Genomic DNA, 20,200 nt, shown 5'->3' on the forward strand with positions numbered 1-20,200 from the left:
CCTAATTATTACAGAATACATAAGTCGCCCTTACCAAAGAAGTGGTCCACAACTTCAAACAGTGTAAAGAAACTCGCTGTGATACTATCCATTCGTAAGTGCTCTTGTACAGCCTGCAGGGATAAAACAGCAGACAGTGAAACTGGGGTCAGTCAAATGGTGGACACTGTACAGAGCATGGGACACAACATGGCAATTAGCTTTACCAAAGTCAACAACAGCAAGTTGGAATTTCCACTTACTGGATGTGGATTCAAATTTAGTCCAGAGGGGAAGACTATTACCGCTCTCCAGTGAGAGATTGGCTAGTCAAATGTATGATCAACACTGCTCTTTCATATCTCACATACCCTACGAGGCTGAAGAAATTCATTGGACAAAGGGAAACTTTCTCCAAATGCTATTGCTTATCAAGTCATAACCTTGACGCTTAGCAATTTCACATCAACAGAAAGGAAAGGCAGAGAGCCTGTATATATACAGCACACCTGATATCTTCAGGACGTCTCAAGGTCTATTAAAATCAAAGGGTTACTTTTGAAGACCAACAAAAGAAGAATGGGATCCCGACAGGCACGAAACACGGTCAGGTTTTTGTTGAGCTGTGGGGGCAGCAACTTGCCAAATCGGCTGCAGGCAAATGAATCAGGGTGTTCAATGCCATCTTCAATGGGATAGAGGATGTCCCACTCTGAGTGCAGACAATTCCAACAACAAAAATCAGACATTAACTTGCAAGAGAATAGTAGAGTTCTTAAATCAATGGATGAGCTGCAGTAGTTCAACTGTGTTTTAATGGTTTCGGGCAAATAATTCTCATCTTGATTATAGTGCTCAGATTGAAGGGTATTACAGTGTTGTGCTTATCTTACTGAAATAGCTATCCAGTGAATGCAAGTTCAAACTCTACCATGGAAAGAATTTGAATTCAGTTTAAAAATCGTGAAATAAGAAAGCCCGTGCAAGTGGTCAGATAGTCACGGTGAATTCCATGTTACATAAAAAACCCAACTGGTTCACTCATGTCCCTTAGGAAAGGGAATCTGCTGTTTTTAACCCGTTCTGGGCTATATGGAACTCCAGCCCCACACCAATGTGGTTGACTCACAACTGTCCTCTTGAAATGGTTTAGCATGCCGCTCAGCTATATGAAAAGTTTAAAGGCAGCCCACCACCACTGCAGAGTAGGAGATGGGCAATATCTGCCGGGCTTGCCAGAGACAACCACACCGTCACAGCTAATTTAAAATATCATCAGGTTTTCGCTTCGGTACATAGAAAATCATTACTCCCGGAATTTAATCATCTCACAGTACAACAATTTCCTGAGAATGAGGCTGAAATTTAAAGAGGCTGCTTCAGAGAATCTAGAGAAAATGTTAACTCACAAAACAGTGATCACTCAGTTTTCTACATACATCAACAATCAATGCTTCTTAGCGTCTGAGCGAAGTTACACATTCCCTAACCTTTGAAGAAACAATAATTCACATCTATCGCTCAATCTTTAACGTCTCCCAAAGTTGGTGGATCTGATTTTACTCCATTATTCCACCTGAACAAAGGACTGTGGATCACTTATCACAAACCTATGTCATGAAAAAGGGCCCACGTCTGAAATATTAATTGCCTGCTCTCTCTCTCCAGATGTTAAATGACCTGCTAAGCATTTCCATCATTTTCAAGATAGTTTTATTTATAATTTGATTATATAATAGATTGGAAGCAATCTAGTTTCTAAATGAGAATATATACCCCTCACACAAACTACCTGCAAAACACTACCAAACGACCTGGCACCATTTGTGTTCTAATGAATTGAACAGATCAGCAGCTACATCAACAACAAAAGGCCACAACGAACTAGCATAATTACTTTTAAAGAATTAAATTGCAAATATAAGCAAAATTATGAGATGTTTTTTATTCATTTATGGGATGTGGGCTTTGCTGGCTAGGTCAGCATTTATTGTCCATCCCTAATTGCCCTTGAGGTGGTGGTGGTGGTGAGCTGCCTTCTTGAACCGCTGCAGTCCATGTGATGCAGATACACCCACCCACAGTGCTGTTAGGGAGGGAGTTCCAGGATTTTGACCCAGCGACAGTAAAGGAACGGTGATATATTTCCAAGTCAGGATGGTGAGTGGCTTGGAGGGGAACTTCCAGGTGTTAGTGTTCCCACCACATTCTCGTCCTTCTAGATGGTAGCAGTCGTGGGTTTGGAAGGTGATGTCCAAGGAGCTTTGGTGAGTTCCTGCAGCGCATCTTGTAGATGGTGTACACTGCTGCTACTGTATGTTGGTGGTGGAAGGAGTGGATGTTGGTGGATTTGGTGTCAATCAAGCAGGCTGCTTTGTCCTGGATGGTGTCAAGCTTTGAGTGTTGTTGGAGCTGCACTCATCCAGGCAAGTGGGGAGTATTCCATCACACTCCTGACTTGTACCTTGTAGACCATTATGGATAAGGAGTCAGGAGCTGAGTTACTCGCTGCAGAATTCCTAACCTCTGACCTGCCCTTGTAGCCACAGTATTTATATGGCTAGTCCAGTTCAGTTTCTGGTCAATGGTAACACTCAGGATGTTGATAGTGAGGGATTCAGCAATGGTAATGCCATTGAATGTCAAGGGGCGATAGTTAGATGCTCTCTTGTTGGAGATGATCATTGCCTGGCATTTCCATGGTACGAAATGTTACTTGCCACTTGTCAGCCCAAGCTTGGATATTGTCCAGGTCTTGCTGCATTTGGACATGGACTGCTTCAGTATCTGAGGAGTCGCGAATGGTGTTGAACATTGTGCAATCATCAGTGAACATCCCCACTTCTGACCTTATGATGGAAGGAAGGTCATCGATGAAGCAGCTGAAGATGGTTAGCCGAGGACACTACCCTGAGGAACTCCTGCAGTGATGTCCTGGAGCTGAGATGACTGACCTCCAACAACCACAACCATCTTCTTTTGTGCTAAGTATGATTCCAACCAGTGGAAAACTTTCCCCATCGATTCCCACTGACTCTAGTTTGCTAGGGCTCTTTGATGCCACACTCGGTCAAATGCTGCCTTGATGTCAAGGGCAGTCACTCTCACCTCATCCCGGGAGTTCAGCTCTTTTGTCCATGTTTGAACCAAGGCTGTAACGAGGTCAGGAGCTGAGTGACCCTGGCGGAACCCAAACTGAGCATCAGTAAGCAGGTTATTGCTAAGCAAGTGCTGCTTGATAGAACAGGTCATCAACAATGCTATCACTTTACTGATGATCAAAAGTAAACTGATGAGGCGGTAATTGGCCAGGTTCGATTTGTCCTGCTTTTTGTGTACAGGACATATGTGGGTAATTTTCCACATAGCTGGGTAGTTGCCAGTGTTGTAGCTGTACTGGAGCAGCTTGGCTAGGAGTGCAGCAAGTTCTGGAGCACAAATCTTCAGTGCTATTGCTAGAATATTGTCAGGGCCCATAACCTCTGCAGTATCCAATGCCTTCAGCTGTTTCTTGATATTACATGGAGTGAGTCAAAGACTGGCATCTGTGATACTGGTGACCTCCGCAGGAGGCCAAGATGGATCATCCACTCGGCACTTCTGGGTGAAGATTGTTGCAAATGCTTCAGCCTTATCTTTTGCACTGATGTGCTGGGCTCCCCCATCATTGAGGATGGGGATATTTGTGGAGCTTCCTCCTCCAGTGAGTTGTTTAATTGTCCACCACCATTCACGACTGGATGCAGCAGGACTGCAGAGCTTAGATCTGATTGATTGGTTGTGGGCGCCATGAGGTTACAGATTGTGTTCGAGTACAATTCTGCTGCTGCTGATGACCCGCAGCACCTCATGGATGCCCAGTCTTGAGTTGCTAGATCTGTTTGAAATCTATCCCATTTAGCACGGTGGTAGTGCCACACACACGATGGAGGGTATCCTCAATGTGAAGACGGGACTTCGTGTCTACAAGGACTGTGCGGTGGTTACTCCTACCGATACTGTCATGGACAGATGCATCTGCTGCAGGCAGGTTGGTGAGGGTGAGGTCAGGTACATTTTTCCCTCTTGTTGGTTCCCTCAACACCTGTCACAGGCCCAGTCTAGCAGCTATGTCCTTTAGGGCTCTGCCAGTTCTGTCTCTGGTGGTGCTACTGAGCCACTCTTGGTGATGGACATTGAAGTCCCCCACCCAGAGTGCATTCTGTGCCCTTGCCACCCTCAGTGCTTCCTCCAAGTGGTGTACAACATAAAGGGAGTACAGATTCATCAGCTGGGGGGCGGGTGGTGGTGCATGGTAGTCAGCAGGAGGTTTCCTTACCCAGGTTTGACCTGATGCCATGAGACTTCATGGGGTCCGGAGACAATGTTGAGGGCTCCCAGGGCAACTCCCTCCCAACTGTACACCACTGTGCCACCAACTCTGCCAAGCTCTGTTTAAATTCAAACCAGGCAGGTTGACTCTGATTGGTTATGGCATTGCCCTGGGGAGTGAACTAGTCAGTCATCAGTTAACTGGTGCATTTTCCATGGCAACGCCTCTATCAATCAGAGTCCACTTTCCAACCAATTAGCACTCTTCTCATGCAGTATAAATCGTTGCTCCCTTTACATTTGGTATTCTTGCAAATTGTCCTGATGAGTGCAAGACGAAAAGCTTCGACAACATGTATCTTTTTTCAGCAATACTCAAGATCTGTACTAGTAAACGACTATTCGTTAGTTTCATATTATTGCGATTCACCAGAACCTTGAGTCATGACTCACTCACCCTGTAGACTTCCTCTGCAGTGCTGTTCTTTTTCACGGTGACTGTGATGATGTTTCTGTCCGGCAAGGCTATCCTCAAATCCACGTCTGACAGCCCGTTTATACTCTGGAAGAGTGTAATGATAAACACACAGCTTTAGAACATTCATTTACTGGAAACATCGAGTATGATTCCCTAGTCTGAGGAAGATGAGTGGGAGCGGAGCATTATTTCAGCAACTACATCAAATATTGCAAGACTGGGCTCCCAATAGAAAATTCAAATCTCAGTTTCAAACACTCACTGTTTAGATTCCCTTAAACACAGCATCAATTCTGGCCATGGCTAGTGGTATCTGTCCTAATAGTCACAGCTTTTCATGTCAGGTCCGCTAAGGGCATCATAGCTATTATTCCAGGATATGGCCAAGAGTCATTCTGCCCTCAAGACTCTGTATCCAAAAGCAGCAGTGGTTTATGAATGGACTACTGGTGTTAACCCTTTGAATCCATGCTATCCTTCTCAGACTCTCAGCAGTGTGGGCTGTCCAAGCTGTGGGGAGCTCTGTAAACATTAACACCTGATTGAACAATCATAGTCGGTAAGCAAAGAAACCAATTGCTAGCCAGCTTTCTCTACATATCCTAAGCAATCCAACATTGGCAAATCTACCTCCATTCTTCCTTCACCCACTCCAAAGAGAACAAGATGCAAATATCAGACAGGCTGTCATTCAAACCCACGCCAGCCAATTTACTGTTCCATTCACTCGCACTGAGCCAACAGCCACAAAGCCCAAATTAGCTTGAAGACAGTCCTGAAATCATGACACCATCTCACTTTAAAATGGGGATGTGCTTGGTTTTGCTCAGTTTTCATGTGGGCACCAATCACCAACTATAAGAGGCCTGTGCTCCTGACAGACACACATTTACAGGCAACTGGAAAATTGTACTCATTACATATCTCAAGTCAATATACACAACAGGAGGTTTTCATAACGAATGCTAAAGCCAGTAATTTAAAGGAAAGAAAGCTAAACTAATGGAAGGCCCCCAGACTTGTAGGTCTTTGTAAGGGGGGTTATGGCTCTCAGTTATTCTTATTGCTGCTCTCCTCTATCTGCACCATTGACAGAATGCAAGAGGTTAGGCCATCTGATCCCAGGTCTCCCTCACGCCAGCCATGAGGGAGTATGCAAACGCAGCAGGGAATGACTCTTGCTCTTTGTTGGGCTGCACTCAATACAGCAACAACACTGTAGCAGAGCTCAAGTCGGCATCCATAGCCAAGGGACAAAAGGGGAGGTAGCATACTGCAGAGCTAGCCCATTTGCAAGGGACCACCGCAAACTTCTCCCAGACATGCAATGGTCTATGGAATAGGGTTCCAATATGGACTGTGCATTCAGGGCCAAAGAGCTACCAAACAAAGGGTAGAGACTGAGACAAATCTGAGCACCAAACACCCTAGGATTGCTCTCTTACCCCTCCTGATATGTATTGGCAGTTCTGGGGATAAAAGACATGGTTGTAAAGGTTAAACAAGAGCGGGGAAGCAGGGGCAGATCAAAACGGTTCAAGCAAAGATAGGGTCTTAACTGTGCACCAAAATCTCAAACGTCAAACCATTTAAATATTCAATCGAGAAGGTAATTATATTGCTAAATACAAGTTACTACAGTTGGAGCTCATCCATATCCATATCCATTCCAAATCACCAGCAGATGGAATGTAAAACCAGCTTCATTTCTAGACAACATACAATTCTCCCTCTGAAGATATATCCCACACCCTGGATATTTACCACAAAATCCCTCAATGGTTGAGGTGCAATTTATTAAGGGATCTTCAACCACAGTCTGGTTTGCATACTGTGACCTGGTTAGATTTGCCTTTATTACACAATCATTTTCTTAGCCTCTACATATCTCAACCACAACTCACCCACTCTGTTTCATACCTTTACCTGATCATCTCTCCTTTTCCAATTCTCTACCACCCCGTCTCAAGCTTCTTGGTGCTCTTCATCTTTTTGGCTCCTCTTCAAAGCTCATCGATGTTTATCTATCTCCTTTGATGCTATTAAGTTTAGCTTCTCTTCCTTGTCCAAAGCCTCTAGCTTGAAGTCCCTCGGCTCACTTCTGTGTCCCTTGTGATCAACTTACTTTACCTGGTGCCACAGTCCTTGCCCTTATAACCCTAAATAAACCTCTCACCAAATGGAGCCAATAAGATGATCTTTGACCGTCCAACCCTACCCAGTACACAGGCTCCACACATTGACTGGCATCCAAGATATGCAGATGCATGTAGTCATTGGTTGCATTTATGATTTGAGAAGTCAGTAGAGTGAGTTTACTGAAACAGGCTGTATGCAACCTGGGTTGGCTTTAATAGTAATTGCAGTTTTATACCCAAGAGTTGCCTGTATCTGGAACTCAGGTCATGGGGAAAATGCAAATTGCAGGTAGCTGAAGACAGTACCAATACTAGTTTGATGCTCGAGATAGAGGCAGTAAGGAATGGTTAGACAGGCTGGGCTTGTTGCCACTGAAGGTTGGAAGAGTGAAGGGTGACTTGATTAAAGTATATAAGATCCTGAACGGTACTGACAAGGTGGAGGTGGAAAGGATGTTGCTTCTGGTGGGTGAGTCCAGAACTAGGGGGCATTGTTTTTAAATCAGGAGTTGCCCTTTTAGGACAGAGATGAGGAGAAATTTTCTCTCTCGGAGGGTTGTGCGACTTTGGAACTCTGCTTCAGAAGATGGAGGAGGCGGGGTCATTGAATATTTTTTAAGGTGGAGGTAGTCAGATTCTTGTTAGGCAAGGGAATCAGGGGTAGATGGGAATATGGAATTCAAAACACAAACAGATCAGCAACGATCTTATTGAATAGTAGAGCAGGCTCGAGGGGCCAAATGGCCTACTTCTGCTCCTATTTTGTATGTTCGTAGGACATAATGTCAGAACAGCCAACCAAAGAGGTGCCCTCATTTCCGATATTCTCTGTTCTTCAAAGTCACTATCTGAACAGTTTATGCTGGCAAAAAGATTCCTGAAAGCTGAAAATAGATTCCTCACCGTCTCTCTCTTCCATCTCCAAACTGAGAACTCCAATACGTGGCAATCTCTGTTTAACTAAACAGTGCCATACAATGAAGGGAGAAGGTTAATTAACTTGACAGATCTTCAGCACCACAGACCTGGCAGAAATGAATCTGCTATTCACAGATCTCAGTATCTGTATACATCTCAGCATCAGCAAGTGCATGCTGATTAAACTCCAAGCACACTGCAGCAGGAAAAGTCATTAAGCAGTGGGACCAATTCGTGTGAAAGGAGAGGCAATTCAGTAGTTATTCAGTACCTCAGATGAAGTACATCAGCCACACACTCGCTGCATTACACAGGGGCCAAAGGCTTTAATGATTTGTGGACCACACAGGGCAATTATCTGAGGAAACTCAAGTGCGGCATCACTGCTGGCCCAATTTGTCAGCTCTGGATCACTCCAGAACAGTACAGCAGGAGTACTGAACTGTCAGGTGTATTGTCTTTCGGATGAGAATTTAACCAGAAGCCTGTCCTCTCAGGTGGATGTGAAATAGTGCCATGGGATCTTTTAAAGGAGAGCAGGATAGTCCTGGCCATAGAACAGGTTATTGGGTTATCACTTTGTTGTTTGTAAATTTGCTGCTGTGTTACCGACACCATAACAGTGACTACATTCAAAAGTAATTCATTGGTTGTAAAGTGTTTTGGGACACCATAAGTTTGGGAAAGGCACTGAATAAAGGCTAGTCTTCCTTTAAAAAAAATAGAACTTTTCTTGGGTATAGTTATCTCCATCTTTTGATCAGTTTATCCTTCACATATACTCTTGACTTTCCACAGACCCATAAAACCAGGAACGTATAAAATATTAGTGGAGGTGCAGGTGACACTCACATAGCCTCCATAACTTAATCCAACTAGGCCAGGTCAAACACAGGAGCGGCGCTCAGATATCATCAGGAGATTTCTGAATGCAATCAATCATTACATTCCAGTGTATGGATGTGAGACCAGCTTGAGTGAAACACAACTGCCTTGTGCTGAAGACGGTGCCTTCAGACACACCTTCGGGCATTGGATTCAAGCTATACTCAAAGGGGATTTACTAGAATGGTAGCAGGGATACGAAGCTGGGATGATTTTCTCTAGAATATTATGGGGAGATTCAATGCAGATGCTTAAAATCATAAAAGATTTTGGTAGACTAACTAGTATTTCTGGCAGGAAGGTCAGTAACTCGGAGGACCCAGATTTAAAAGAAGTGACAAAGGGGGAGAGGGAATTTACGCAGCGAGTTATATGGTCTGGAGTGCACTAACTGAAAGGGTGGTGGAAGCAAATTAAATAACTTTCAAAAAGGGAACTGAATAAATACTTAAAGGTGAAACATTTGCAGGGCTAAGGGGAGAGGTCAGGGAGTGGCATGAACTGGATAACTATTTCAGATGGCTTCACTGTGCTGGATCATTCTACGAATAAGAGAGGTGTCTCACAGTAGGGTTAAGACATATTGTTGGCACAACAAATAATCCATTACCCTTGTCAAAAGTACTTTGCATTTCAGTCCTAGCTCCATATTTAGGAGAAATGTTTAATGTTTCAGTGTTACATTTAACAACAGTAATTGGCACATCTCGATTTCATGGAGCTGCAAATGCAGTAATTCTGTACTTATGTAATTGAGATGTTTCTGATTAAATGATTTGAAAGGGTAGATAAAGAGAAACTATTACCCCTAGTGGGAGAGTTCAGAACAAGGCAGCATTAGAGCTAGGCTATTCAGGATGCTATTAGGAAGCATTTCTTCGCACAAAAGGTGGTGGAAATCTTACAAAAAACTGTTGTGATTGGGAGTGTTCAATTAATATAAAACGGAGATCTTTTTTATTTTGCTAGGTAAGGGTATTAAAGGCTTTAGGGCCACAACAAATGATAAAAGGAGCTAAGATACAGATCAGCCATGATCTCAATGAATAGCAGAGCAGCTTTGAGGGGCTGAACTCTGCTTCATTATCTTAAATATCAATCTCCGGATGGAGTAAAACTGGTCCTGGCTAAGCCACTCTTCCTTATTGGTAATCTTACCTCACTGGAATCAGCCAAGAACTCCTGCATCACGTCGCTCTCGCCAAGAACACTGACCGAGCACACTACAAAAACAAAGCACAAAACATGGCATTACAACCACAGCTCAGTCACTCAGTGCTGCTCCCACGAGGCACAGTTGGAAAATCCCGACACTCCATTCCTTAACAGACTATATGGTCAGGCACCCTGAGCCCGAACCTCTGTAGCTCAGATTTTTCCTCCTTCCCTGAGCATTCACTTTCAGCTGCAGCACCTCCCTCCGATACACTCAAGACCAGATACTCAACACATTAGGATCTTAAAGCTTCTGATGCCGATGACCGGGTGCTTGAGTCAGCCTGCTTTGGGGAGAAGGGGCAAAGGAATTTGTTTTTTTTTAAAAAAGCCCATCTTTTCCTCTGAGACCAAGAGGAAGAAGTCAATTCAGTCAAGCTCAGGGCTAAAGTGAACATGTACCTGGCCTGCGCTGGAAACTTCACCAAGATGGGATTGGGGAATCAAAAGCTTGAGGGAGATAAGCGCTTACTTTCAGCTCCTTACTTCACAGCACTCAACAGCATGTCACCAACTCTGCCCAGCCTCAACGTAAGGAAGCAAATTAAAAACTTGTTTATATAGCCCCTTTCAAAGTGTCAAGATGTTCCAAAGCATTTTAAGGCCACTGAAGTACTTTGCAGGTGTAGTCGTTGTTGTAATGTAGGAAATGCAGCAGTAAACCTGGCCCAACAAATAGCAATGTGATAGTGATACTATAATCTATTTTAGTGATGTTGCTTGAGAGATAAATATTGACCAGAGAACCAGGGATAACTCCCCTGTTCTAATTCTAATAGTCTCATGCAGTCTTTTCCTTCTTGCAAAAGGACAGAGATAATCTCAGTTCTTCGTCTCACCTCTGACAGTGTCACAATGCACTCACTAGCCTGGAACATGTGCTGAAGTCTTGAAAGTAGGGTTCCACGATTTTCTGACTCAAAAAAGGAGGAAAGAGCGTCACTAAAACCATAAAATGTAATCAACTAGAGCCCTTGCCCAGTCAGGAACAGCCACTAAACATCACTGTTCCATTCTGTCTCCACCTGCACCACTATATACATCTGGTTCACAAATCCCCTGTTCGGAGAGAGGGCTCTCAGTACACAAAAGCTCAGGGCAGAGTCTATGAGGAGAAACCCTGTAATGGACAGTTTTTATTCCATTAAATCTTTCAATAAGAATGTTTGTTGTCTATTCCCAGCATTATATATTTATACACACACACACAAAAATGTGTGTGTGTGTATGTATGTATTCCATGCATATACATATACGCATGTATATTTACATGGCAATTAAACATTTCTACATTTAGTGGAGATGTTCAACACTATGAGCAACTTTGATAGATAGTGAGAATGGCTGGAGGGTCACTAATCAGAGAACACAAAGTAAATAATTGGCAAAAAAAAGCCAGAGTGGGGAGAGATGAGGATAAATATTTTCCGCTCAACGAGTTCTGATCTGGAATGTGCTGCCTCAAAGGGTGGTGGAAGCAGATTCAATGATAACCTTGCAAAGGGAATTGAATAAATACTTGATAAGGAAAAATCTGCAGCACTATGAGGAAACGGAGCAGTGGAGGGGGACTAATTGGATAGCTCTTTCACAAAGAGCCAACACAGGCATAATGGGCTGAATGGCCTCCTTCTGTGATGTAGCGCTCTATGAGGCATTGACCCAATAGAGTATTCCAACATTTTATTCATATACTAAACTCTGCCCCTTTGAGCAGTAAGATCATGCAGACTCCCAGAGCAGAAAGCAGCTCAGAGGCAAACTTCTACACTAACTTTACTTTCCCACCCCACCCCCATATCTCTTGATTCCCTCAGTAACCAAAAACCTATCCATCTTGGTCTTGAATATATTCAACTGAGCATTCACAGCCCACTGGGGTAGCAAATTCCAAAGATACACCACCCTCTGAGTGAAGAAATTTCTCAACTCATTCCTAAGTGGCTGACTCCTTATCCTGAGGTGATCTCTGACCTGTAACAACGGATATACTGGTTCCCAGGAAGGGGGGCAGAGGTCAGGAAAACCCAGAAGAAAAAAAAACAAAAATGGCCTCTCGGACCCAGGGTTAAAAAAAATCTAAGCCATTTATATTCATGGGGGAGGCATAGTGGTATTGTCACTGGACTAGTAATCCAGAGGCCCAGGGTAATGCTCTGGGGATCCGGTTCAAATCCCACCACGGCAGAGATGATGAAATTTGAATTTAATAAATCTGGAATTAAGAGTCTAATTCACTAATGTCCATCAAAAGGATGAAGGAATGTCCGGACGCATTGGCACTGGAAATGAAAACAGCAAACTGGCTGGAGTCATAACTAGCACAAAGGAAGATGGTTGTGGTTGTTGAAGATCAATCATCTCAGTTCAAGGACATCACTGCAGGAATTCCTCAGGGTGGTGTCTGAGACCCAACCATCTTCAGCTGCTTCATCAATGATCCCTTACCCTGACCATCTGATCATCATAAGGTCAGGAGGGGATGTTCGCTGATGATTGCACAATGTTCAGCACCATTCGTGACTCCTCAGATACTGAAGTAGTACATGTCCAAACGCAGCAAAGACCTAGGCAACATCCAGGCTTGGGCTGACAAGTGGCAAGTAACTTTTGTGCCACACAAGTGCCAGGAAATGACCATCTCCAACAAGAGAACACCTAACCATTGCCCCTTGACATTCAATGGCATTACCTTCACTGAATCCCCCACTATCAATATCCTGGAGGTTACCATTGACCAGAAACTGAACGGGACCAGCACATAAGCACTGTGGCTACAAGAGCCAGCTGGAAACTAGGAATCCTGTGGTGAGTAACTCACCTCCTGACTCCCCAAAGCACGTTCACCAAAGCACAGGATGGAACAGTGTGATGGCATACTCCCCACTTGCCTGGATGAGTGCAGCTCCAGCACCACTCAAGAAGTTTCAAACCATCCAGGACAAAGCAGCCCCATCCACAAACATACCCTCCACCACCAAGCCCAATGGCAACTGTATGTATCATCTCCAGGATGCACTGCAGGAACTCCTCAAGCCTCCTTTGACAGCACCTTCCAAACCCATGACCACTACCATCTAGAAGGACAAGGGCAACAGATAGATGGGAACACCACCACCTGGAAGTTCCCCTCCAAGCCACTCACCATCCTGACTTGGAAATATATCGCTGTTCCTTCACTGTCGCTGGATCAATATCCTGGAACTCTCCGTAACAGCACTGTGGGTGTACCTACACCACATGGACTGCAGCGGTTCAAGAAAACAGCTCACCACCACCTTCTCAAGGTTAATTAGGGATGGGCAATAAATGCTGGCCTAGCCAACAACGCCCACATCCGATGAATGACTATTAAAAAAGTGTTACAGCTGACAGACATTAAAGCAGCTTACATCCTGTGACTGAAAGATACAGATAGTGAGACAGATAAAAGACTTGCATTTATATAGCACCTGTCACAACCTAAGGACATCCCAGAGTGCTTTGCAGCAAAAAGAGTACTTTTGAAGTGTAGTCATATTGTAATGTAGATGTGGCAACTAGATTGCAAACAGCATGATGCCACAAACAGCAATGCCATAATGACCAGGTAATTTGTAATGCTGGTTTGAGGGATGAATATGGGTTTAGGATAATAGTAATACTTCTCTCTGCACTAACAGCCAGTACAAGAAAACATTCTTAATCCATTCCTCAGAATCTCAATGCATAACAAAAAACTTCCCTTCCAGCAAAATAAACTAATGGTATGTACTTAATTTCACATTTATTATACAATCTAAGGGATTGTGCGTCCCTCACTGAGTTAACAGACGATTTTTGATTCGTAGTTTGGATGTTGTTTTTGAGTAATAAAACTGCAAAACTGTCGGATCCACAGTCTCTCACACGGTCGGGAGTGATCTGACCCTCTGTTTGTACGTTCCTTCCCTTGGCAGGCCAGACAATTTGGAAGCAGACTAATTACTGTTCTCTCCCACTTGTCACACTATTCATTCACTTGTACTGCACAAGCTTAGCCTTTCATTAACTGAGTAAGATGACTTTATTCCCTCCAAAGAGAAAAAAATGCCAACTAAACCACCTTTCACACCCCCAGAGAAAGCTTCACAACTAATTAAAGCAAGCAGCTTACCCAGATATTGTTTCGATGAATGGTGCAAGATGCAGAGCAGTGCCGCATTACAGTGTAATGTACAATTCACAGTGCCCCATCACAGTGGTGATTACTGCCATTAATATTACGTAGGAGACTAAAATACCTCATGAATGTAGCAGCAATGACGCACTCCTAACAATACCCAGCATTAACAGAGTACACATCTTCGATTCCCAGAATAGAACTGCATTTAGATAATGTACAGTTTACTGCGGTCATGTAGGAAACACAGCGGTCAATTTGAGCACAGCAAGATCCCACAAACAGCAATGCAATAAATTACCAGATAATCTGCTTAAGTGATGTTGGATGAGGGGTACATATTGGCCAGTGTATTAGTAACAGCATGGCACGCTAGGGTCACTGACATCCTTGAATGCATTAAGTGAATGCAGCATCATATGGCATCATCCCTACAGTCATCATTTTCAATGTAGTTTAGAAAATGGGCCCCAAAAATGCTGGGAGCAATTCTTGTACTTCACTATTCAAGCAATGGCTATTGCTGAGGAAGTCAAATCAGCTTGTGAAGAGAAAAGTGAGATCTTTTCATTAATAACCAAAAATATATTATGGTCAAGCTCCAATAGGTTGAGATTTTCCCCTCTCTGTCACAAATAATGGATCATCTGACACAACCCAGAAACATGCACACAAATCTACACGATATTTTGACTGGGGGCCTAAGGCTGAATGGATAACCCCTTTGACTTGACTTCTCTCAAATATCATTGGCTGTTAACCTGACCAGCATCAGAAGCATTACAGGACTACAGAAAGGTAGATACACCAACCCTGGCCTCAATTTGAATCTGGAGGCTATCTTCTATTTAGATATTGTCTTTAATGCAATAAAACATTCCAATGTACTTCATGGGAATGTTATCAGACAGATTTTTGACACAGCCGCACAGGGAGATATTAGGACAGGTGACCAAAAGCTTGGTCAGAGGTAGGTTTTAAAGAGTGATTTAGGAGGCAAGATAGTGGAAAGAATTGGGGAGGGAATTCCAGAGCTGGAGCCTAGGCAACTGCCACTCACAGTGGAGTGAAGGAATTCAGAGAAGTGTAAGAGGGCAGAATTGGAGGTGCACAAGAGAACATGGAGAGGCATAGGATGCAGGTTACAGAGATAGGTAGGAGCAAGGATTGTTAGCAGGGTTCAAGCCAGCTGGTAAAGCAGAAACCAAGACACAGAGCTTTTCTTTGTTGAGTTTATTGACTTGTTCAGTCTCTCAGCTCTCCTCCCAATCAACCCAGTGTCCCAGCTGCCCCCTATTTGTGCTCAATTAATAACCATCACCTGCTTCTTAACCTTAATAATGCAATTAACAAACCTCAATGCAATTAACAAACCATAACAATGTAATTCACAAACCTTAACGTAATTTAACAAGACATTAAAATTGAATACAAGAATGAGAATTTGAAAATGGAGGTATAGTAAAATGGAGGGAGCCAATGTAGGTCAGTGAGCAAAGGGGTTATGGATGAACAGGGGTTGGTGCATGTTGGGATATTGGCAGAGTTTTCGATGAGCTGAAGTTTAAAGAGGCTGCAAGGTGGGAGGCCAGCTGGAAGAGCACTGTCGAGTCAGGAGGTGACAAAGGCATGGATGAGGGTTTTAGCAGAAAGTGGCCGCACAATGCTATTTGCCTGGAGGAAGATCACTATCTAACATGATAACAGTTGGCTTCAGCTGAAGTGGCCGACTTCTTTCTCCTATAGCAATAGGCAGAATTCCCACTCAAAACCTGAGAGGGGAATACAAATACGTTCTGGTATGAACTGGAGACACATAGAATGGATGGCATGCGGAGAACAAAGTCACATTTTGTTCTGATGAGCCACCACAATTAACTAATTCAAGCAGTAAGAAATCTTAAAATTTGACCTGTCAAAATAAATACACTTCTACCACAGTGATGTGTTCAATCGGATGGCTGAAGAGTGGACAAAGCCATCTGTTTCTATAGAGTTGTTCAAATTGCTTTTTCGAATGGTGACAGCACTCAACAAAGGAAGAATAAGTGGCTTCAAGAAGTTGCTGAATCTGAAGGAACATGATCAGCAGCAGTAGCAACACAGTAATTAACCTAGACTGCTTTGGTGGTCCTGTCAATTCAACATTACAACGGAGCCAAATTAACAGCTGGACCAGATTGTGTTCACGATCACTGGGCATGATCATCTTGCAAAGCAACCAGCACTCGGCACTGACAAAATGATTCACTAATTCTTAGAAACTATTTGATTTTCACAATAGGGTGGTAAGGATGACAGTGAAATTGTGATGTACATTGGACACGCAAAGTGGAACAGACTGTACTCCACCATTCAGTTGGGGTTGGGGATTGGGGGCTGGGGGCTGGAGAGTTTGCCAATCTCAGCTGTGCCTGTTGAGTAAGTAACTGAGGGAAAGGTCACATTTTCCAGCAAAGAACAGAGAAGTCAGTCCTCTACAGCCAATGTGTTTCTTTCTTCTCTCCCCCAGGTTACATCCCATAGAATCATAACGCAGAGGTGACCAGTCCCTCCAACATGCCTGTGCAGCCTCTTTGAAAGAGCTGTCCAATTAGTCCCAATCTCCTGATCCTTCCATATAAAGCCTTGCAATTTAAAAAAAATTTCAAGCATTCATCCAATTCTCTTTGCTTCCACCACACTTTCAAGTAGTGCATTCCGGATTACAGCTTGCTATCTTAAAAAAAATTCTCTCAGTTGTTTTGTCAATGAATTCAAATCTGGGTCCTCTGATTGCTGATACTCCTGCTGTGGCAACAATTTCTCCTTACTTATTTTATCAAAACTCTTCTGCATTTTGAACACACTATTAAATCTCCCTCTGCTCCCAGGAGAACAATCCCAGCTTCTCCAGGCTCACCACATAATTAAAGCTCCTGGCACCATTCTATAAATCTCCTTTGAACCCTCAAGGCTTTGACATTTTTCCTGAAGACTGGTGCCCAATATAGGTCATGATACTCCAAACGAGGCAGATATACAAGGGGGGGGTGGTAGGATCTCAACATGATGGCAGGATGAGCACTTGGTGCACAAATCAATGCCCCACAACATGCCACATCCTACAGAGTTTGGAAAATCTTGGAAGAGAAACAAACTGTAAATACTGCAATTGGACAGCACAATCCGGAGCATGCTAAGAATTACACTATCAACTAATTTAAGATTGTCAGGCTGGCAATATGGCTCACTTACACTTGCTGGAAACTACATCTATTCATATGCAAGGACCTGTCTTCTATAGGAGAAAAGATGTCCAGGCATTGCGCCTTTCTGAACTAAACAAAAGCAAGTGGGACAATAGTTCCCTGGTGCATTCTCCATGGCAACACCCCGACCAGAGTCAGCACCTTTTTCTTAATGAGTATAAATCTTTGCCCCCTTTGAAATTTGGTATTCTTGCATCTTTCCTGATAAGTGTAAGATGAAAAGCTTTGACAGCATGTTTCTTTTTTCAGGAATACTCAAGTTCTGTACCATCAACTAAACTGTAAATAGCTAATTATATGATTCACTAGTGAAATGAGAGATGAACAAGGGCGTTGAGTGAGCAAAGCTGGAATGATAAAAAGTCAATGAAAAGCTATTCGAAAAGGCCAGAATGTCAATGGCTATTGACAACCAATAAGTTGCCCTGGTTGGGGTTTTACTGACAGCTAACACCACATCCTTGTTGAGATTGGACACTCGGGATATCAGGGGCTGTGGTGGAATGATGTGCCTTGCCATGAGCCATGGGCCAATGCACTACAGACTTAAGCCAGAGTGTCAGGTGAGAATGGAGCCTAAACCCTCAATGCTGAACATTTAACCTCGGCATGCTGAGTGCTTCTGTATGTTTCCAATTCCCCAGCTGGTCTTTTGCTGGCCTCTCAGAATAAAGGGAATAGAGAAACCACATTAATATGACCAAATGGAGTGGCCCAGTCATGTGTATTTTTATTAACAGGTAGAGATATTTGCAAGTGACTGCCTGCAGTGGGTGGGCAATGGGTTCAAACACTTGGGTAAGGAAAAAGAGGAGAGTGAGACAGCGTGTGTACTGGATGAGGTTAAGGACACACAAGGCTGAAATGCGCCTGCTATCAAACAGCCTGATTACATAAATATAAAAGCATAATACTCCGGATGCTGGAAATCTGAAATAAAAACAGAAAACGCTGGAAAAACTCAGCAAGTCTGGCAGAATCTGTGGAGCGAGAAACAGAGTTAGTGTTTTGAGTCAGTATGACTCTTCTTCAGAGCTGCAGAAGTCATACGGACTCGAAACGTTTCTCTCTCCATGATGCTGCCAGATCTGCCCTGTTTTTCTAGCCGGGCTACTACATACACCACCGTAGTCTCTTGGGTCAGGAACAGGAGGATGAACAAAGCCAGTAAAATTGTATCGCAGCAAACAATGCATGGGAAGAGGAGAAAGGGGACAGTGGAGGGAGGGGAGAAAATTAGCGAGAAGACAGCTTTGTACAAAGTGTCTCTCTCCAGTGCCCAAATTCTCAACTTCAGCAGCTGCAATAAGATTCCCCATTCCCCCCCCAGAAAAAGTATGACCCAGAAAACAGAACTGAAAGGGAGCTGAAAGACTTTATATTCTAAGCAGATGGTTCCCCCCCGACTCCCCCACCTCAAAATACACCAGCGAAAAAAGTCTCTCTTCTGTAAAAGGAAACAAAAATTTATTGAAACTACAGCCTGACCTTGAAGCTGATTATCTGTACATCTTTCAAGAATTAGAAAACCCTCCACACAACATTCTATAGGCAGAAAACTGCCGACTCAGTCGTGCTCAGCAATGCATCACAGAAATTAACTTCAATTTGCTTCACCTTAATCAAAGTGAGCAGAGCAGACTCCTTCAACATGCTTGAGTCACTCTTTTCAAACAGATCTTCCAAGGGCTGGAGAAAAAGGAAATTCTCCAGACAATCCATATTAAATCGGAAAGAGAGAAGCAGATCGAACAGCATGAGGTTCTGTCAATCAGGACTGAAAAGCTTCATCTGCTTTATTCCCTCCCACGAAGCTCAATACAAAATTGAGAAAATAGAGGAGAGAAATAAAGAGAGGTCCAAGACCATGGAAGACTTTAAATATGAGAATGAGAATTTGAGGCATTGGTGGGGTGGGATGGGTAGTAGGGAGAACTAGGAACCACCACAGGTCAGTGATTATGGGTGACAGGAGAGCAGAAAGAAATAAGGACATATGAAATAGTAGGCGATTCGGCCTCTTGAGCCTGCTCCACCACTCAACTAGATCTTAGCTGATCTTCTACTCAAAGCAATTTCCATATCCCTTGATATCTGTAATAACTAGAAATCTATCCATTTGTGTCTTGAACACATTCAATGGCTGAGCTTTCACAGCCCTCTGGGGTAGAGAATTCCAAAGATTCACCACCCTCCAAGTGAAGAAATTCCTCCTCATCTCAGTCCCAAATGACCTACCTCTTATTCGGAGACTGTACCCTGGTTCTAGACACCCCAGCCAGCCAGAGAAAATGTCTTTCCTACATCTACCCTGTCGAGCCCTGTAAGAATTTTGTATGTCTTATTGAGGTCACCTTTCATTCTTCTAAACTCTAGGAAATACAAGTGCTGTATTGGATACGACAGCCAAGTTTTAGATGAGCTGAAGTTTATGGAGGGTCGAGGATGCAAAGCTGACCAGGTGGGCACTGGAACAATCGAGTCTGCAGTTGACAAAGAACACCTACAAGGGTTTCAGCAGCAGGTTAGCCAAGGTATGGATAGAGGTAGGAAATGGTACAGAAGTGTAAGCAAGCGGTTTTGCGATGGAGAATATGTGGGGTAGGAAGATCAGCTCAGATCTAAACAGAACGGCAAACTGGGAAACAGTATGATTGTAGTAAGATTGCAGAGAAAGGGATAGAGTAAACGGGCCAGAGTTTGAGGTGGAGATCTAGAAAGGTGGATTGGATTTTCTCCAGCTAATCATTGACTGGATGTTGGACAAGCAGCACAGCTTTGAGAGTGAAGTTGTTGATTCAATGTGAATGTCGGCTTATTGAAGCAATAGACAGTATCAGATCCAGAGGGTAAAGGAATACAAACTAGGTAAAACAAAGGCAGA

General features: G+C 43.5%; 1 protein-coding gene across 2 annotated transcripts in view; it reads right to left on the reverse strand.

Annotated features, from left to right (window-relative positions):
* LOC144670123 (sorting nexin-27-like) overlaps positions 1–20,200 on the reverse strand; it is a 106,317-nt gene that overhangs the window by 18,922 nt on the left and 67,195 nt on the right. For both annotated transcript variants that reach the window (XM_078532563.1, XM_078532564.1), the window contains exons 4-6: positions 9,868–9,932; positions 4,748–4,852; positions 35–113 (exon numbers count right to left, since the gene is read on the reverse strand). In XM_078532563.1, the coding sequence (XP_078388689.1) occupies positions 35–113; positions 4,748–4,852; positions 9,868–9,932 (249 nt within the window). The remainder of the gene's footprint in view (positions 1–34; positions 114–4,747; positions 4,853–9,867; positions 9,933–20,200) is intronic.

This window comes from Cetorhinus maximus, chromosome 30 (genome assembly GCF_964194155.1).
Source record: "Cetorhinus maximus chromosome 30, sCetMax3.hap1.1, whole genome shotgun sequence".
NCBI lineage: Eukaryota > Metazoa > Chordata > Chondrichthyes > Lamniformes > Cetorhinidae > Cetorhinus > Cetorhinus maximus.